Source organism: Ammospiza caudacuta, chromosome 5 (assembly GCF_027887145.1).
Source record: "Ammospiza caudacuta isolate bAmmCau1 chromosome 5, bAmmCau1.pri, whole genome shotgun sequence".
Taxonomy (NCBI): domain Eukaryota; kingdom Metazoa; phylum Chordata; class Aves; order Passeriformes; family Passerellidae; genus Ammospiza; species Ammospiza caudacuta.
The window spans coordinates 71,875,335-71,891,351 of NC_080597.1; the positions used below are offsets into that span (position 1 = coordinate 71,875,335).

The following is a 16,017-nucleotide window of genomic DNA, read 5'->3' on the forward strand; positions in this document are numbered from 1 at the left end:
TGTTGCTCAAACTAAAGGTTTTCCTTCTGAAATCCAAATCAAAATTTGCCTGTGCCATCCTAACATTCCAAAAACATAGAACTACCACTAAACTTACCAAAAATAAACACTAAGAAAGATAAAAGATCAAATGCTTTGATTACTAAAAGCATGATGTCAGCACTTTTTGATCCAGCAGGGCAGCTGTCTCAACTTTCTTCCCTGAGCTACTGGTAGTTCTTGTAACCATCTCATGACCTCCAGCAGCACCTTAGAAACTGCAGAACTTCCTATGGCTTCCAGAAATACACAGGAACACCAAACTGGCCACTTGGGTTGGATCTATTCAGTCACAGTTTAAGTAGGAATAGCAATGTGGATACAGGATGTGGATAATAAGAACAGAGTGGATATCTCCTGACGCTCAGCATGGAGTCCCACCAGGAGAGCAGGGAGCACAGGGGTGCCTGGCCTGCCCCAGGGCTTCCCAAAACATCCCTTGGGATGTGGAGACAAGACCCCAGCTCCCTGGGCTGCAGCTGATGGCTCAATCAATCCTTCATGACCTCCAGCCCAGCTCTGTCCCACACAGGTCCCTCTATGTCACCCAACCCCACAGGATCCAGAATGGGTCAGGCTGGAAGGGAGCACAGGGCTCAGCTGCTCCAGCCTCCCTGCTCAGGCAGGGCCATCCCAGAGCACATGTGGGATGTGGGATGTGCCCAGACCCTTCTGGAATATCTCCAGTGAGGGAGACTCCACAGCCTCTCTGGGCAACCTGCTCCAGTGCTCGGTCACTGCTCAGGACAGAAATTCCTCCTCATGTTCAGGTGGAACTTCTGGGCATCAATTTCTTCCCTTTGCCCTCTATTGCTGGGCACCACCAAGCAGAGCCTGCTCCATCCTTTGACACCCCCTCTTTGGATATTTATATCCATTAATGAAGTCCCCTCTCAGTCATCTCTTTTTCCTTTCAGTACTTTAAGGGAACTTGCAGGAAAGATGGAGCAAGATTATTTACAAGAGCTTGGAGTGACAGCACATGGGGAAATGGGTTCAAAGTGAGAGAGTCAGTTTAGATAGATATTAGTGTTATAAATTCTTTCTTGTGAGGGTGGTGAGGCCCTGGCACAGGCTGCCCAGAGAAGCTGTGGCTGCCCCATCCGCGGAGGTTGGAAGGAGCTTGGAGCACCCTGGTCTAGAGGAGGGTGTCCCTGCCCATGGCAGAGGATTGGAACCAGAAGATCTTTAAGGTCCCTCCTAACCCAAACCACTCTGGGCTCCCCGAGGCTGAACAGGCCCAGCACCCTCAGCTTTTCCAGTCCCTTAACACGCTCGTAGCCCTGCACTGGACCCGCTCCAGGATCTCCATGTCCCTCCTGCTCTGAGGAGCCCAGAAGCGAACACAGCACGCCAGGTGAGCTCAGCAGGGCTGAGGGGAGGAGCAGGACACCCTCCTTCGCCCCACACGCTCCCTTAATACCCGCTCCGCCTCCCGCAGCCCCCGCCGCCCCTCACCGCCCGCACCTGCGGATGGTGACTGCCTTGAAGAGCGGGTACCACACGGAGAACTGGCAGTGCGCCACCTGCTCCTTCTTCATCCTCCTCTTCCTCCTCCTCAGCGCGGCCGCTCCCGGAAGCTCCCGCTCCGCCCGGAACCTCCCGCGCAGCTCCGGGCGCCGCCCGGCGCCATCGCCGGCGCACAGGGCCCGGCCCCGCCCCGCCGCCTCAGCGCCGCCCGGAGCCGGCGGCGCCCGGAGCGTCCCGCGGCGCTGCCTTCGCTCTGCCCCGCCCGAGCCCAGGAATGGCCGAGTAACGCCTGATCCTTGTAGGTTCTGCTGTCCTCCCTGTGCCCGCGTGTGCCCTGCATGGAGCTGTTTCATAGATGGGAAGGGATCTTAAAGATCATCCAGTTCCAGTCACCCCCTGCCACGGGCGGGGATGCCTCCCATGTGAGACTGGGTTGCTCAAGGCTTTATCCGACCTGGCATCCACAGCGCCCTGGGCAATCTGTTCTGCTGTCTCACCACCCTCACCGTAAAGGATTTCTGCCTAATATCTCACCTAAATTTCCCCTCTTTCAAGGGGTACCCATTACCCCTTGTTCTATCACTGCAGTTGTGATGAATAGGCCCTGTCCAGCTTCCCTGTAGCTCCTTCAGGTGCGGGAAAGTGCTCTGAAGTCTCCACATAACTTTCTTCAATTTTCTCAGCCTGTCTTTGTAGGGGAGGTGTTCCAGTCCTTTTATCAACGTTATGGCCTCCTCTGGGCTTGCTCTGACAGCTCCATGTCCTTTAGTAGTGCTGGGGACACAGAACTGTGCACAGAGCCCCCAGGGCTCTCACAAGGGCAGGGGACAGGGGCAGAGCCTTTGGGTGCAGCCCTGGGCGGTGACCTCACACTGTCATCTCATGTTAAGATTTTTATCAACCACTATTTCATTTTGCTGTAGTTCTTTAGGTGCTGGATGGTGCTCTGAAGTCTCCACACAACCTTCTCCAGTTTTCTCAGCCTGTCTGTGTAGAGGAGGTGTTCCAGTCCTTTTATCAACTTCGTGGCCTCCTCTGGGCTTGCTCTGACAGCTCCATGTCCTTTAGTAGTGTTTGGGACACAGAACTGTGCACAGAGCCCCCAGGGCTCTTACAAGGGCAGGGAACAGGGGCAGAGCCTTTGGATGCAGCCCTGGGCTGTGAGCTCACACGGTCAGCTCGTGTTTTTTATCAACCACTATTTCATTTTGCTGAGTCCCAAGTCAGGCATTACCAGAGTAGTATGGGGGATATTTAAGCCCCGTGGTTCAGCTGTTGTGTCCTCTGCATGGCGTTGTTTCCATGCCATGTTTCCTCCTGTGCTGTCCCATCTGCAGTCTGGGGATGTCTCCCCTGTAGCCATGATATTTTCTGAAAAATCCTTTCCTTAGGATTTTTCCTCCTGAGAAGCTGGGAGGCCTCAGGAACAAAATGTAAACAATGATTATCTGCTGCTGTGGAATGCAACAGGTGCATCTGGGATTGGTCTCATGTGGTTGTTCCTAATTAATGGCCAATCACAGCCCAGCTGGGTCAGACTCTGTCCAAACCCCAAGCCTTTGTTATCATTCTTTCTTTTTCTATTCTTAGCTGGCCTTCTGATGAAATCCTTTCTTCTATTCTTTTAGTATAGTTTTAATATAATATATATCATAAAATAATAAATCAAGCCTTCTGAAACATGGAGTCAGATCCTCATCTCTTCCCTCATCCTGGGACCCCTGTGAGCACTGCCAGACTCCCCAGCTGTGTGACACCTCAGCTCTTGGGGAGGTTGATAACACCATGGGGCTGCCTCTCACCCTCTTCTGCTTCTGGGAGATAATCCTTGTTTGCTTTGCAGTTACTTGCCCATGTTTAATTTGGCACTCAGTGGGTCATCCATGCTTCTAGATACCGTGATAAAAACGAAACATTCTCCCCCTACTTTTCTCCCTCCCTTCAACTTAATTGCTACTTAATTGATTTTGTTTCTAGAATCATAGCACTAAAGTGCAAGTAACAAGTTTGAAGTGCTTTAGGAGTTTTTAATGATGTTTATCTTCAGCTTAGATATCTCAGAGTGCTGTTGGTTAAATCATGCATAAAATGTTGCCAGTGTCTCTTTTGCACATTCTTTATAGGAAAATCTGTATTTTGTTTGACCTTGAATTTGCCATGGGACCCCCATTGCTGAGCTTCCATTAAATCTGGTTGCTGTCTGCTGGAATGTTTGTTTGGATCAGAGAATGTCTTCTGAAAAGTGAGTTAGGAAAGCTAATCCATCTATCTAATTATAAATATTGAAGTTTAATTCTGGTATCTTGACTTCTCTCTCCAACTGATTCACAGACCTTGGCTGGCTTAAGATTTGAACTGCTGGGAAGGATAATTTGGAAACTGTAGAATGGCTGGATGCTGCCTTGAAAGGAAGCCACTCAACAAAGAAATAAGCAATGGGAACAAAGTTACATGCTTTGTAAATGGCATGGCTTTTTCAGGACAGAATTGACTTCAGTTGGAAATAAATGGAAGAAGTAGCATGATTTGCCAGCAGTACACTCTAACATTGGGCACAAAAACTACCAGACAAAGTAGAAAACATTTATTTTTCCCCATAATTGATAGTTTGAGTGCTGTTGATTCATGTTAAGGCAGCTGATAAATGTGGGCACTTTGACATATTCTCAAGATTGCATTTATAACAATTAAAAATGTCTATTCTTAGAGCTCATGTAATCCCAAGTCAGGTTCAAGGCTGCTGTATCAGCTGCATTGAATTTTTAACTCAGATGAACTCATATTTATATGCAGAGTGAATTTTATGAGGTAGAAGAACTGCAAGACAAGGCATGTTCTGAAAGCTAAATAGGCCTTTAGAAACCTCACATTTTAGTGTTAAATTTCATTTTCACTTGCAGCTAATTTTGTTTATGAACAGGAGACGTTGCCATCCTTGACAGCATGACTAACGTGAGATGCCAGAATTGCAGCCTTCATTTAACCAAACAGTATTTCAGCTTTCTAACAGCAGAAATTCTCACTTCTCTACTGCCAACTGAATCTGGGCAAAAATACTGTTTTATGAAACTTGTAAAAATGTCACTATGCATAGGGTTACTGCACCCACTTGTGGAGGAGACCCAAACTACAGAAGCTGGGCTTGATCAGCATTTCCCTCTCTTTGAGGTGTTCACCCAATTTAGGTTTTAGTGATAATTCAAACCCCTGAAACTGTGAATTTTTGTTGTTGTTATAAGTAGCAAGGCACTGCTGAATGTCTCAGGAGAGAAGGGGCTGTTTTGAAAACAGATTCTGCCATGAGATGAGGCTCTAGTATTTATTTTTTTTTCATGATACAGCTGTGGTAATCCACATTTGAGAAAGATACACGGATATTTGTGCAGAAGCATTGGGGTGATCAATGGAACAGGATTTTCTGTGAGGGGAGAGTAAAGAGGAAGTAAAAGAGGAAGACTTTCCTGTGAGGGGAAAGTAAAAGGGGAAGACTTAGCCCAATACAAAGACAACTTTGACAAGGCTATGGTTCACTCTCTACTCGTTTGATATATTTATATTGACAATGCAAAAGGCTATAATTCTTTCCAAATGTAGGAGGTGAATTTGTTGTAGCTGGGGATGTAAGGTTTTTGTGTTTTTAAAGCTATCACACCGAACCTGCTTTGTTTTGTTTCTCCTGGGCTGTGTTTGGTGGAAAGCTTGATCTTGTGTTTGAGTCACAGCATGAGACATGGCCCTTGTCCAGGTAAAACTCAATCCTAAGAGAAGGGAATGACAAACATTGGTACAGCTGGCTGAACTGAAGTGGGATAGAGACTGGAACACAAGCAAATGAGCAATTTGTGTTACAAATAGTGGTAAGACAGATAATAAAACTGTAGGTTTGAAAAGGAGCTTCATTGCCTTAAAAGAATATTATAGATTTATTTTTTAATTTTTTTTTAAGGAATAGAATTTGGTTTAACATGTCAGGGTTTCTTTTCAAGACTTATGTTACATAAAACCAGTCTTCACATTTGACTTATATCACCAACTTCACCCAAAACCACTTTATTGATACTTAAGAAAGAGCCTGCCCTGTGTACAGACCAAGGAAATGTACTTTAGTTTTATTCCTGCTGATAAACAGAAAGATTTAGTCCTACCTGTTCCTTTTTGCTACTTACTGCAAGCCCATGGCAATGCAGTATGTTAAAAAGCTGATTGTTACCCTTTCATGTTTCACTGGTGTGCAACAGATGTTACCACAAAAGGATAAAATATGAAGTAAAAAATGAAAGTGCTGAAGGTGGGTGTGACAGAGAAGCTTTTCACACACTTTGCTGCTGGTTTTTGCTAGAGAGCACACAGAGCTTTATTAAACCATAGTTGAAGTCATGGAAAGATTCTTTCTGACTTTTTGGAAAGGTTATGACCATCAATGCTATGGATGATTGAGATCATCTCATCTCATCTCATCTCATCTCATCTCATCTCATCTCATCTCTCCTGGTGTTTAAACTGATTTGTTTCTTTTCAGTGGCTTTTCCTTATGATTCATGATTACTTTTAGGACTTCAGTATTAAGTTAATATCAGAGATGCTTTCCCTGGTATGTTTCTGTGCTGAAAGTGCCCTGCAGTTCCACAGTGACACAGGCTCAGTCTCTAATACATTTTTTTCCTGCTGCTTGCTGTGTCTTTAGGCTGGAACAGGATGGGGGAAGTGAATAATTTCACTTTGCTGGGGATGCAGGCTGAGGCACGAGCTGCAGGTGCAGAGCCTTGCTTTGGGCACTTTTAAGATGCAAATGCTCTTATTGGGTCCATAATTTCCAATAAGAGACTGACATGCCATGGTCACACCATCACACCAGCCCCATGTGCTGCCCCATGTTTTTTGAACTTGTTTTTAGTGGAAGGATTGAGTCATTTACGTGTTTATTTGTGGTGTAAGATGGGGGTAGGTTCTAGTTGTTATTTTTAATAGCAGACAGTTTTTATCACTGAGATTCTCTTGGTATAAGGGTTTTTTGCACTTTCAGAGTGGAGTGCACAGTCCTGTTGTCCAGACACTGTTGACAGAGCATTTCACCCAGATCAGAATGAAACTTTTTGAAATGCATTATTGTCTGTATGGGTGTCTGACATTTAAAGACACTTATGTCTTCAGCTGCCACAGCTACCTGACAGCTGATAGGACTGTTAAAATTATACAGATCAAATCTAGGGATTTGACCCAAATTTACATTTCTCCTTTGAGTTATTTGGCTCTGAAATCACTGGGTGGAGCTGAAAGCATGAATTGAACTTGCCATCACACGTCCCTGACTTTCTCCCACAAGCTACATTTGTTAATTTACGGTGCTGAAATGAACCTTTTAACTTTACACTGAAAGCAAATATTGATTTTGTTTCATATATATCTGGACTTTGCACAGGAGGGGAAAAACCTGGCATTGCTGAAAATGGCAGCTGAGACATCCACAGAAGTTGCAAAAACAGCCAAACAATCTGTCCTTAAGGAAGAGGTACAGCATGCTTGGGTTGGGCACTTCTTGTTGTTGAATAACAATTATTTGTGAGTTTGTGAGTACAGAGTACAAAATGCTAGAGAGGCTGGATGTTCATAAAAAGACAGAAAATTTCCTGATTGTCAGAGAGTTTAAAGGGTGTGACATTCCTCTTTATTGAAATAATTATATAAATTATCAATAAGGAGAGAGAAATCTACAGAAATCTACAGTGTTGCATTATTTTAAGAGGCTTCTATTTTTTTTTCAGATTTTTCATCTGTTTCTTGTATTGTCTCTTCAGGAGGTTTTTCAGTGTTCAGAAATAATGCTGATATCTCTGAGAGACTTTACAAATTGGTGGGTTATGAAACTCAGCAGCAATTTTCTCTTTCAAACAGTTTTCTGTTCCTTTAAGGTGCTTTAACATTTAGGATTGTATCATGTTTTATGTTTGCTGTAAGGATTTTAATTTGGATAATTGCTGTTTCAAAGACATCAGTAAAGAAGAAGAATAATAGCAGTCCTAAGAAAGGATTCTGGAGGTACTTCATTCTTATTAGAAGCACTTTCACCCTAAACTGCCTATATTTGTTTCTGTTCCCTTAAAATGAAATCTTAAAAGTTAATCTTTGGTGTTAAGGGAGATTTGGCAGTGTCCTGCTCTTGCTGTAACACAAATGTGCTTTCTTTTATTTGTTCTTCATGGAGTGAACACACTTGGAATTTCTTCCAGTTTCACAGCACAAGGAAAGAAGAGATTTGTTTGTATTATGTCTTTTCTCTTAGGCATTTTTTTAATATGAATATTTCACAAGCATAAAGTATTTAATTTTTGTAATCTTTTGGGGTTTTCTATTAAGAGCTGGGTATTTTGCAGGCAGCATTTTCATTTTATCCTCTTTTGGTTTTGTTTTGTATAGTTTTTTTGGGGTTTTTTTGGTTTAGTTTGTTGTTTGGGTTTTTTTTTTTAATTTTTCTTTGTTATTCTCTTTTAAACAATGTGCTCTTTGATATGACTGGAAATTTAGAGTTAGATCTTACATATTTTAAGCTATTTACTTTTTTCAATCATTTTGTGGGCTTAATACAGAGAAGTATTTACCCTCCTTCTGCCAGTGGCTGTTATATCAGAAGTGGTTCTGTAACTTGCAGTAACAGTGTGGTCTGATGTTGGACAATCTTCCATGAAAGTGGGAGCTGAATTTACTTCATTCTTCCTTTCCTTTTTCTGGGAAGGCACATCCAGGCTGGTATAAGCAGATGTTTTTTGCCCATCAAAGTAATCGACAAAGAAATAAAAATAACTCCTTTTAAAACAAGTTACAGTGAGAGAAGCAAACTTCTGGGCTAATAGGGATTTTTCTAGGGATTTTATCTAGGGATTTTTCAGTTTTAAATGAATTACATAAAAAATGAGGAAACATCATAGGGAAAATAAACTCAGCCCAGAAGAGAAATTTGGTCATAGTGCTAATGCCAAGCAGTCACTCAGCAGCTCTCAGAACCCTAAAGGGACAGACATGTGTCACTCTCACAGCTGCAGAATACAGCAGGTACACAAAGCCACAGTCTGGGATCAGTCTGGGCAAGAAAATGTCAGGGCAGCTTGGTTTTCAGTCTTGCATGCTCAGCTTTTGGGCTGTGCTCTCTGCCAAGGGGGCACTCGTGAGCTCCAGTGTGCCTGAAGTCTCTGGGCTGCACAGAGACCCTTCTGCAGCTGATATATTACCCTTGCAAAATCCTACTAAAAATGAGGACTTTGCAGTGCATAAAATGCCACTGAATTCATCAAAACTTGGTTATAAAATTCATGTTAAGAAAAGCTACTGTCTTGGGGTTATATTTTTATTCATATTCAAGAATTTAGAGTAATTTTTTTTCTGTATTAGCAACAGGAATGCTGTTGCACATTCCTGCATGTGGTGTGATGCTGAAATTTGTCTTCAAAATAACCTAAAAAAATTGTGGTTTTTCTCCCAATTCTTTGGGATTAATTTTATAATGTATTTAACAAAGAATTCTTTATTTTAGGTAATTGTAGAAAGACAATGGTTGAAGCTTTCAGAAACAACTTACACTGATCCCTTTGGGAAAACCAGGTAATTCCCTCTCTGCTATTCCAGATTGCCAATTGCACAGACTGGGCCCAGGCTAGGGAGCATGAGCATTACAAACACATCACTCCACACAGGATGAGAGGTTTGTGAGGTTTCTTCAGAGTTCCTGCTGTTCAGAGGGGAGAATCTTAAGAGAATCTTACTCTGGCAGATGTGCAAGCATTGGGATGGAATTTGGCTCCTAAATCCTCTTGGGCACATTGGATTGTGCTGCATTTCCAGTTCTTTGGAACGATGCTACACAGAAGCAAATTCCAGCTGTGCAACCGCTCTGTGACAATCAGAGTCCATCCTGTGGCTTTTCTGGTTCTTTATTACAGGCTGCTTTTCCATGCTGGTGGTGCTGGATCCTCCATATTATTGACAAATTAATGTCCTCTTGTATGGTATCATTTCTGTCCAATTCTTTTCTATCTTTAGTTTTGCTGTGTTTATGTAGGTGTTACAACATGGCTTTAGTTCCCTCCCCTTAATGTGTTAGATTCTCTCTCTAGTGCCTCCCACCTCATCAGCAGTGTCCTCTTAAAATCAGCAAGATTGGATCTTTTGTGTAACTAAAATTAACTATTTTCTCTCTCCCCCTTAGGTAGTCAAAAGAAAATTATACTTTAGACATTTTATAGTGGCAATGTATGACAGGGCCTGCCTATGGCTGCTGCTTCTTACAGGACCTCACTGGATGGTGGTGCATCTTGCTTTAAGTGAAAGCAGCAAGGGTAGAAGATGATTTATGTGTTCATTTGTTCTTTCTCTGTTTAAACAGAACTTGGGAAACTGTAAAGCGTACTGGCAACAAAAAGGGAGTTACAGCTGATGGTAAGAATTGGTGGCTTTTTCTTTTTGCATTTTTTTTCCTGTCAAATTCCTTCTGATAAGCTGACAATGCAGATTTGGAGCTGATCTGTTCTGAATGAGTGAGGATGTGGAACAGGTGGCTTGGCAGAGCTGGCTATACCCTGAGCTAATGAAAGGCTAACTGAGGTGCTGAAGAATCAGAACCTTACTGGTGGGAGAACTTTCCCAAGGTCACTGTGTTCACTTTTAAGTCATGGAGTGCTTCCTAAGACATCTGGGGTGCCCTGACACAGAGCAGCTCTTAAACTGGTGATTGGGTTTGCTGTTAGGGGCCAAGGGGCTCTTTGGGACATGATTTAGAAATGGAGAGTAGAGAGTTCCCTACAGAGACTTTCAAGCAGTTTTTGTAGGCAGGAGAGCCTTTCCCTGAGGCTCAGTCTTGCTTGGTTTGTGTGCCTCTGGCTTGCTGGGGAGCTTTGAAGATCTCTCACCATGCATGATATAAAGAGCTTGAATTCATCATTCAGGGTTCTAGAGCAAGCATCCAAACATTTAATGCTCAGAGTATCAGTGTGTGGGTTCCTTTCCAGATCTGGCACTAAAATCTGACTTTCTGCTGTGCTCACATTGCATGTCCTGGTGTCTCCCATGGCTGTGGTAGGTGTAGCAGTGATAGCAGTGCTGCAGAGAACCCTGCACTACGACTGCATTGTCCTGGTGAAACAGTTCAGACCCCCAATCAATGGCTACTGCTTGGAATTTCCTGCAGGTAAGTGGCTGAAGCACTGGGATGAGTCACATATGGTTCACTGTGTTTAGATGAGGTTGGAGTGTCAATCTTTATGTATCTTATAGGTTAGACTTGAGGATCTCCAGGGTCTTTTCCAACTTAGTTGATTCTGTGATCTTAATGAAGCTGTGGCTGGAAAACCATGCTGAGCTCCATGTGCTATTCCAAAATACGAATATTTGATAATGAAAAAACAAAATAAGCTGTTATGATGTTAATAGATGTTTTAGCAGATTGGAGAAAATTCCCTCCACTTCTCCTTTCTCTAAGAGTCAAAGCATTTGGCTTCTTTCTCTCATGAGAATATTAATGCCATTTTTGGGAAAGGCATCATGATTCTGTAGATAATTGGTTAAGGATGTGGGCAGCAGCATAATGAATCCAGGGATTGGAATCCTTCCTAATACTTATCCCTGTGTAAAGACAGAGTAGTGAGGATGTTTCCCCTCTTCCAGAAAGCTTGATTAGATCTCAGGATGGATATTGCAGTTAAGTGGGAAGCTTTTAATTGTTTTTGTGTGTTATGTATCTCCCAGGCCTGATTGAGGAAAACGAGTCAGCAGAAAGTGCTGCGCTTCGAGAGCTGAAGGAAGAGACTGGCTACAAGGGGGAGGTCATTGAATGTACTCCAGGTCTTTGCTTTTTCTTATTTTTTCCCACTAAAGCTAATTCTGTCTTGATGGCTACTCTAAATGTCTGAAAAGCTCTAAACCAAAGGGAAAGCCTATGCAGATTAGCAGGGTAGCATCTCATGGCTGTAAAAGTGAAACTTTGGTCCTTGTTGTCAACTCGCTGAACTTCTGGCTGAAATAAGTTTGATGTCTGTAGAGATGAAATTGCTATTAAGATCCTTTACACAAAACCCAATTATTCAAGCTGTGATTTGGCATTTTAGTGTAAAGGTCTAAACTGGTGGACTTCTGTGAACAGCATCTGTGAACTTAGAAAAAAAAGCTGCATGATGCAGAGGTCACCCTTGTGTCAGCTGTGGGGAGGTGACAGTACTTGGGTTCTCCAGCTGAAAAGAAGAAGGAGAGTAATTGGAGTTAATTCAGAGTTCCTTTGGAACATGATTGTTCCAATCCTATGCTTCCTACATAAGGTAAAATGAAGGCAAAGTGAGGATCATAAATCAAACTTGAGAAGGTAGGTGAGGCACCTTAGGATTTTGAGGAAGTGTCATTGCAGTTGAGCCTGAGTCTCTCAGTTATTGGGTACAACTGCATGCTGGGGATTGGGAGAGGTTGGGCACAGGTGATGGCAAAATTAAATTCCCACAGACTGAGGAAGTCTGTAAGGGATAGTTCATAGTAAATCTTTAGTCTATGGAATAGAAGGTACATTTGGCTGTGAGTTGAGAGTTACAGAAACATTACGTCTAAGAATTTGTGAAGACAAAGTTTTTGCTACTCTTACAGCACAAATGTCTGCCAAATATATATTCTCCTGTTGTATCAGATACATTTCTGTGAAAGCTTTTGTTAAAATGTCAAGATGCCTGACTCCTGCTCTGAGAAATGAACCTGTCCATGTGCTTGTTGGCAGCTCTGTGCTTGGACCCAGGAATGTCAAACAGCACAACACACATTGTGAGTGTCATCATTAATGGAGATGAGGCTGAGAACACGAGACCTAAGCAAAACCTTGGTGAGTTTTGTGTCATTTATTTGAAAATTTTGAGATGATAACAAAACTATGGGTTTAAAACAATTAACTCCACCACTTCATCTCTTCTGTCCTACATGGTTTGGATACTGCACATCCTTCCAATCACATCCTGCAGTCTAGATGAGTGTTTCTCTGCTGAATCCACTGGGGAAGCTCAGATGTGGAGTGTCAGCTGTTGGCACACTCAGAATAAAACATTTCAGTGCCAAATTTCAGTGAGAGCCATAAGCACTTATGAACCTAGAGACTGCTCTCAGTTGTAGCTTCACTCTGGAAGTAAACTCTGGTGTATTTCCACCCCTTAACTCCCTACTCTTTTCACTTGCAGATGATGGAGGTACGTAATGTGACTGGGATCTCATTGACAAGAAGGTCATGATTCTTCATATGGCAAGTTTTACTTAGAAAAAGTCAGTTAAAACTGGTTTTTATTTGTGCTTGGGTAATCTCTTGACCCTAATCAAATGTGCCTGAGGTTGACTTTGGCCTAGATGCAAATTCCTGTGGGGCATTATTACGTCAATTATCTTTCCCAGTACTGCACCTATAGCACCAGGATTTCAGGAAATACAAATTGCTGCCCCCCCAACAGCTGCAGGTCAAGCCCTGAAGACAAGTAATTCAGAGAGACAGGGAGGGGTAAGCCAGCATCAATTCATCATTAACAAACCCTTTGAGATGCTTTGGTCTTGAAATGCATCTCCAACCCATTCCTGTACCAGGAGAAGCCAAACAAGTTTTCTTCAACAGTGCATTTTTCATTCTCAAGGGGAGGTTTCTCTTTTGGAGATTCTTATTCTTCATAGCTACCAGCTACACTTTTTTCCCAACTGTTTTTCCAGCTTTTTTCTGCCAAGTATGTTTTTTAGTGAGCCCAGTCACTGCCTTCCCCCATTTAATTGACCCTTTTTTGATATATGAAAGCTCACAACTTTTGGATGCTGACAAGGATTAAATCAGTCTCTTTCCCCTTCTAAATTGCAAGAAACAGAAGACAGAGTTAAATTTCTTTACTGTTCACTAACTGAAGGATGTGTAAACCTTTTTCTTCTCTCCTAGAATTTGTGGAAGTTGTTACACTTCCAAAGAATGACCTACTGCAAAGGATTGATGGTAAGAGCCTTCTGACACATTAAATGCACTAACATGAGCTTCAGGAATCCCTTCTCAGGGCTCCTCATGTCATCTCTCACCCTAGAATACGTTATGTTGTATAATATGTTAAGCAAAAAGCTGTTAGAGACCTGGCCAGATATGCGAGTTAGTGACAGCAGGAGGAGTTTGCAGCATCTGGAATGCTACACATCTTCATTTTAGCAAGGACTTACATGTCTGTAAAGGTGGGGTTTTAACAGCATCTCATATTTGTTTTATTTTCAGAGCTGGTAGCAGAGGAGCAGCTGGCAGTAGATGCCAGGGTTTACACGTACGCGCTGGCTCTGAAGCGCGCAGCAGAAAAACCGCTCCAAGTTCCCTTTATGAAGTTCTAGAACTGGACAATGAGAAATTGAATTAAAAACTGCCCAAGCTGGATGGCTTAGAAGTATAACTCTTCTTGTAATCAAGGTCATTTACTTTACTTGTTGAGCAAAAGAAGTATTTGTAGTAATGATTCTGGTATTTTTATTTCGAATTATGTAACTGACAAAAAGCATTTCTTCTAACTGCTCTGTCAAGCCTTGACAGAATATCCATAATAAAAATACTGTTTAATTTTCAGAATGGCTTATTCCTCTCTGCACTTAAAGTTCAGTAAGATGCTTAGGTAACCGTGGTTGGTGTATCACCATGGTTCCAAAGGAGGCAGAGGCAGGACAGTGAGCACAGGTCTCTCTCTCACAGCACTCACTGCTAACATCTGGAGAGGGAAGAGCTCATGGTGGGCAGCAGAGGGGCTGGCACTGATTTCTTCTCTCTGGTGACCAGAGACAGGACCCAAGGGAATGGCCTGAAGTTGTTTTAGGGGTGGTTTAAGTTGGATATCTGGAAAGAGCTCTTCACCCAGAGGGTGGTTGGGCACTGGAACAGCCTCCCCAGGGCACAGCACTGAGCCTGACAGTTCAAGATGTGTTTGGACAATGCTCTCAGGCACAGGGTGAGATCCTTGGGATATGTCCTGCACAAGGCCAGGAGTTGGACTCAGTGAGTCTTGCAGGTCCCTTCAAACTCAAAAGTCATAGAATTGTAGAATATCCAATTAAGTAGGAGTTCTCTCTGGCAGGAGCAGGGAGAGCAGCACAGGACACTGTGTGCATGCTCTGGCTGAAGTAAGTGAAATGGCAATTTCAGTAACTTCCTATTGTGATTTAGACATGAAGAGACTATGCAGAAAGAGAAAACAGGTTTGTCTGATCTAAAATAATGATCATGACTCCATCTACCAGTGCAAACCAAACTGTACAGGCCCAGCCAGGGGATCCTGCTGAAGGTCTGAGGTCACTTATGTGCCCTGAGGGGCACAGCCTTGCAGTTTTCCCTCTCCTGAGGACATGTGTGTACCCAGGCTGCACCTTCATCAGTCAGATCACTTCTAGGTACATCTTATCCCAAATAAACCTTCAGTGCATCTGCACACAGTGGCCTGCTGCTAATTATGTAAACAGCCACCACAGCTGAAAGGTCAGGATCTCAGAGTTTAACAAACACACATCAAAATTAGTCCTGCCTCTAAAATAGATGAGTGTGTATAATTAGGGACACTTTCTGAAACAGAAAATTGCTCAAGAGTTTCTTACATTCACAACACAAAGTTACTTTCAAATCAAGAGTGAGAGAAGACAGAAGAAATGTGACATCAAAGGGGAAAAGCGATTACAGCAGAGTAGAAAAGGACAATGAGGAATTAAGGGGAGGAATCTTGGGATTTTTTTTAAATTGTGGCTGCTAAAAATGAATCAGAATTATATTCTAGAAAGAAAAAAATAAAGAGGAAGAAAGATCTGGAAGGCTCCCTATCTCGTTGTGGAAACCCAGAGCACTGGGAATCTATCTCTGTCTGCTCTGGGGTGCCCTGACCCCCAGGGGAGCCCTGACTTTGACCCTCATTCATGGAGAAAGTTTCCCAGCCTTCAAGATAGACTGGAATCCACAAAAGTGTGAAATAGATGATAGAGAGCAGTGTAGGTGTATCACTTGGTGAGAAATTGAGGTTTTGGGATTTTTAGTATGTAGTGGATGGAAGCAAGATGGAGGGCACAGGGTGTCATCCTGGGTTTCTTCTCCATGCTTCTTCTTCCTTCTTCTCCATGGGTTTGGGTGGCATTTTATAATTGGGCAGGAAAGTCCCCATTGCAGCTCTTTGGGATCAGTTATTGGGTTAAAAGGGAAAATAATCCAGGTGTCAGTTCTTAATTGGATAGTTTAGTCTAACAAGACCTTGTAACAAGAGATTGTTGGCCATTTTGTGCCTTCTAATGAACAGCTGCCCAACTCACAGCAGTGAGACTGTTTTACTGATAAGAAATAATAAACAGCTGAGTCTGAACATGAAATCCCATCTCATGTGCTTTCAATCCAGACCCAGAGAAACCCACAACTGACCCCCAGACCCCCACACTTCCCTATCAAGGCATTATAGAAATCCCCAAAGACTGCACATGAATTACATCTGGCACACCCAAGGTACAGGAGAGAGTTTAATTAAA

The 16,017-nt window shown here is 42.9% G+C and overlaps 2 protein-coding genes across 3 annotated transcripts in view; one reads left to right on the plus strand and one right to left on the minus strand.

The window, feature by feature from the left end:
• CDC123 (cell division cycle 123) overlaps positions 1 to 1,712 on the minus strand; it is a 31,680-nt gene extending 29,968 nt beyond the window's left edge. The window contains exon 1 of one of the 2 annotated variants that reach the window (XM_058804670.1): positions 1,507 to 1,712. In XM_058804670.1, the coding sequence (XP_058660653.1) occupies positions 1,507 to 1,580 (74 nt within the window). In that variant the 5' untranslated portion in view covers positions 1,581 to 1,712. The remainder of the gene's footprint in view (positions 1 to 1,506) is intronic. The other variant, XM_058804669.1, reaches the window with a different exon arrangement.
• NUDT5 (nudix hydrolase 5) lies at positions 1,706 to 14,095 on the plus strand. The gene is made up of 10 exons (XM_058804672.1): positions 1,706 to 1,807; positions 6,929 to 7,018; positions 9,035 to 9,102; positions 9,884 to 9,936; positions 10,577 to 10,684; positions 11,242 to 11,337; positions 12,251 to 12,356; positions 13,143 to 13,147; positions 13,433 to 13,486; positions 13,754 to 14,095. Exons 2-10 carry the CDS (start codon positions 6,956 to 6,958, stop codon positions 13,861 to 13,863), a joined length of 663 nt encoding a protein of 220 aa, XP_058660655.1. The 5' UTR covers positions 1,706 to 1,807; positions 6,929 to 6,955; the 3' UTR covers positions 13,864 to 14,095.
• The last annotated feature ends 1,922 nt before the right edge of the window (positions 14,096 to 16,017 follow it).

What these genes read in the sequence shown, in the direction of transcription:
- NUDT5 (XM_058804672.1), top strand. Translation starts at nt 6,956, where the DNA reads ATGGCAGCTGAGACATCCACAGAAGTTGCAAAAACAGCCAAACAATCT. An exon ending in AAAGGGAGTTACAGCTGATG is followed by an intron (nt 9,937 to 10,576) that starts GTAAGAATTGGT and finishes TGGCTGTGGTAG; the next exon opens with GTGTAGCAGTGATAGCAGTG. An exon ending in GGTCATTGAATGTACTCCAG is followed by an intron (nt 11,338 to 12,250) that starts GTCTTTGCTTTT and finishes GCTTGTTGGCAG; the next exon opens with CTCTGTGCTTGGACCCAGGA.